We start from the raw sequence: 2,524 nt of genomic DNA, 5'->3' as shown, positions 1-2,524 counted from the left end.
GCCGGCCCACAGGCACCGGCTGCCCTAAGGACACCGGCACTGCCAGCTCTGAGGAATGGTGACTGCTGGGTGGTGGGGAGCAGGCTGGGGCCACGGGTGGTTCTTTCCCAGCTGGGGACGACTGATCCTTGAAGTCAGCAGAAATCTCTGTACAGGGAACAAACAGGTAGGCCAGGGTGAGGAACAGCTTGGCCAAACACCAGAATAATCCCTCCCATCCACCAGGGCAAGAGGGACCCCTCAGACTGAGCCATCACTGACCACCAGCTGGGACAAGGAAACTCATCCTGTGCTCCCACTTGGCTTGCTACGGGGAGTTTCCAGCCTGCCTCCGTGGAATTCAAGCTCTGTCCAGTATCATGGAAGAGGTGGGCCCAGATCTGTTGCAGCAGAGCCACCAAGAAACTTTGACTCATACTAATGCCTGACTGACATCTCCCTCAATGCCTTAATGACTACTGCCAATGGTAAAGGCATGCAAGAGCAAAGACCTGGGTCACAACAGACTCTCCCCTCAGTGCTTGACAAACCCCAGGCTCAAACCCAAAGACAACAGGCAATGCTGGCTTTGTCTCCTTACCTCCACTTTCGATGAGAATGTCAAACAGGTCATCCATCTGCTGGCTGGAACAGCCGTTCTCCTGGGGAGAGTGAGCGTGGATTAGCTTCCTATTTACACCGGGGAGCTTCCACCTCCCCGCCCGCCACACCCTTTGCGCTCCCTTTTTACCCGGGGGAGCTTCCCCCTCCCCGCCAGCAACACCTTTGGCTGCTGGCTCTCCTCCCCTGCCCCAGGGATGGGGCTGTTGTCTAGCAAGACTGAGTAAGCCTGAGGCATGGCACCAAAGTCCTCTCTAATCCTAGACTGTTAAAGGGATGGGAAGGTGCAGTCAGCGACTGCTGTACCAACACTCAACAGGGAGTGAGTGGCTTGGGATCTCTACCTGTGGTTTAGGGTCTGCCCCAAACCCTCCATCCAGAAGGAACTCAGCTAGCAAGGGCAGCTGTGTCTCCATTCCCTACTACTGGCTCAGATCAGGAATCCAAGCAGCCTTACAATGGCAGCTTTTCACCTGCTCTCCAAGGAAACCAGGGAGAAGAATTGCTCTCACCTGGGCCTTTGGCTGTTGCTTCATGGCGTCGTCGTAGCCTGGCGGCTCTTTCATTGAAACCGAGGGAACAGGGAGAGAAGGTGGAGGAGTTCCAAAAAGCGACGTGTGCTGTTGCTGCTCCAGGTCCATCTGGGATGGGGAGGGGGCAGCAGGAGAGCTGGGCTGCGATGAGGACTGTTTAGAATGAAGGCAGAAGTAGTGATCAGGGGCAAGTCCACACCAACTCCCATCTCATAGCTGCTTTGAGAGACCATCATCCCCTCTCTTGGTGAGCACTGGCACAGACATTTGCACTGCTCTGCTCCCAGAAGCCTGGCTTCTTCAGTGTACTGTGCACTATGCCCTGGCCGCAGGGGAGGAAGACAGGATTTCCCCTCCAACTCACAGCTGGAAATCTTCTGCTGATTCTTCTGATGCTAGAGCAACCCACCCACAAACCACCATCAGGCTGCTTCTGGATGGGAACAGGCTCATCTGTCAAACTGGGGGATTCCTCTAGCACTTTGGACAGAGAGGCCACTTCCCCTTCTTGTGTTCAGCCTACTCTGTGCAATATATCCAGGACGTATCTTTTACCCACCCGCCTCAGCAGTGCCTGCTTTGTGGACTCAGTCAAGCTTCACTAACAGCAAATTTCACAGCCTGATGGTGGGTGGAGAGCACCAGCACACTCACCAGCACCAGAGACATCCAAAGGAAACCCCAAGTATTGGAGGAAGTGGTGCTTGTGACTCAGCTTTACCAGATGAATCAGCAAACAACTAACTGCCCATAAGAAAAGTTTAAACGTGGGTCTGGTATTTCTTTGCCTCTGCAGCAGTTACGCGTGATCTGGACTGAAGCCTGCTCCCCTGGAGCCGTGACCCCCGAGCAGTAGCTGAATGCCAGTTCCAGCACTTGTTCATGGTGATGCTCTTCCCTATCCTGTGACCTGGGGGTAGATGACTGACCCCAGGCCAGCAGAGCCGCTCTGGTTTCGCTCAAGGCACAGGAATGGAAATCATGGCATGTTCATCAGTACCAGAGAGTAAAGGGTCACATCTTTTTGCCCCTCTCAGAGCTCACATGCCACCTTCAGTAGCAGACGCACCGCCTGCACCACCCTCTCTCCATGCAGTAGCGCCCTTTTCACTTCAGCAGCACTCCTTCAAGAATCTGGGACACCACTGTGAACCAAGGCTGCCAACTCCAGCCTCTCATAATTTTTAATTGATGGACAATACTTGTTTAAAACACCAGCTGATTTCTGCTCCGATGTGGGGCCAAAGAGCAGAAGCTAGTAAATTGTCAGGGTTTAGTCCAGAGCTCTTTGCTGTAAAGCCTTCACATCACTTCCAAGCATGCCTGTAAGGGAAGACCTCGTGGACACTTGGTGCTCCTGAAACCTGGTGCCTGATGGGCCCTTCATCGCC

The 2,524-nt window shown here is 54.0% G+C and overlaps 1 protein-coding gene across 1 annotated transcript in view; it reads right to left on the bottom strand.

Annotated features, from left to right (window-relative positions):
• MKL1 (megakaryoblastic leukemia (translocation) 1) overlaps window positions 1-2,524 on the bottom strand; it is a gene marked incomplete at its 5' end in the record, with an annotated part of 27,118 nt that overhangs the window by 437 nt on the left and 24,157 nt on the right. The window contains 3 exons of the mRNA XM_009876485.1: window positions 2-147; window positions 581-641; window positions 1,113-1,286. Of these exons, the coding sequence (XP_009874787.1) occupies window positions 2-147; window positions 581-641; window positions 1,113-1,286 (381 nt within the window). The remainder of the gene's footprint in view (window position 1; window positions 148-580; window positions 642-1,112; window positions 1,287-2,524) is intronic.

The sequence above is a fragment of the Apaloderma vittatum genome, unplaced genomic scaffold, assembly GCF_000703405.1.
Source record: "Apaloderma vittatum isolate BGI_N311 unplaced genomic scaffold, ASM70340v1 scaffold27329, whole genome shotgun sequence".
Taxonomy (NCBI): domain Eukaryota; kingdom Metazoa; phylum Chordata; class Aves; order Trogoniformes; family Trogonidae; genus Apaloderma; species Apaloderma vittatum.
This window is presented reverse-complemented; position numbering and strand designations above follow the sequence as displayed.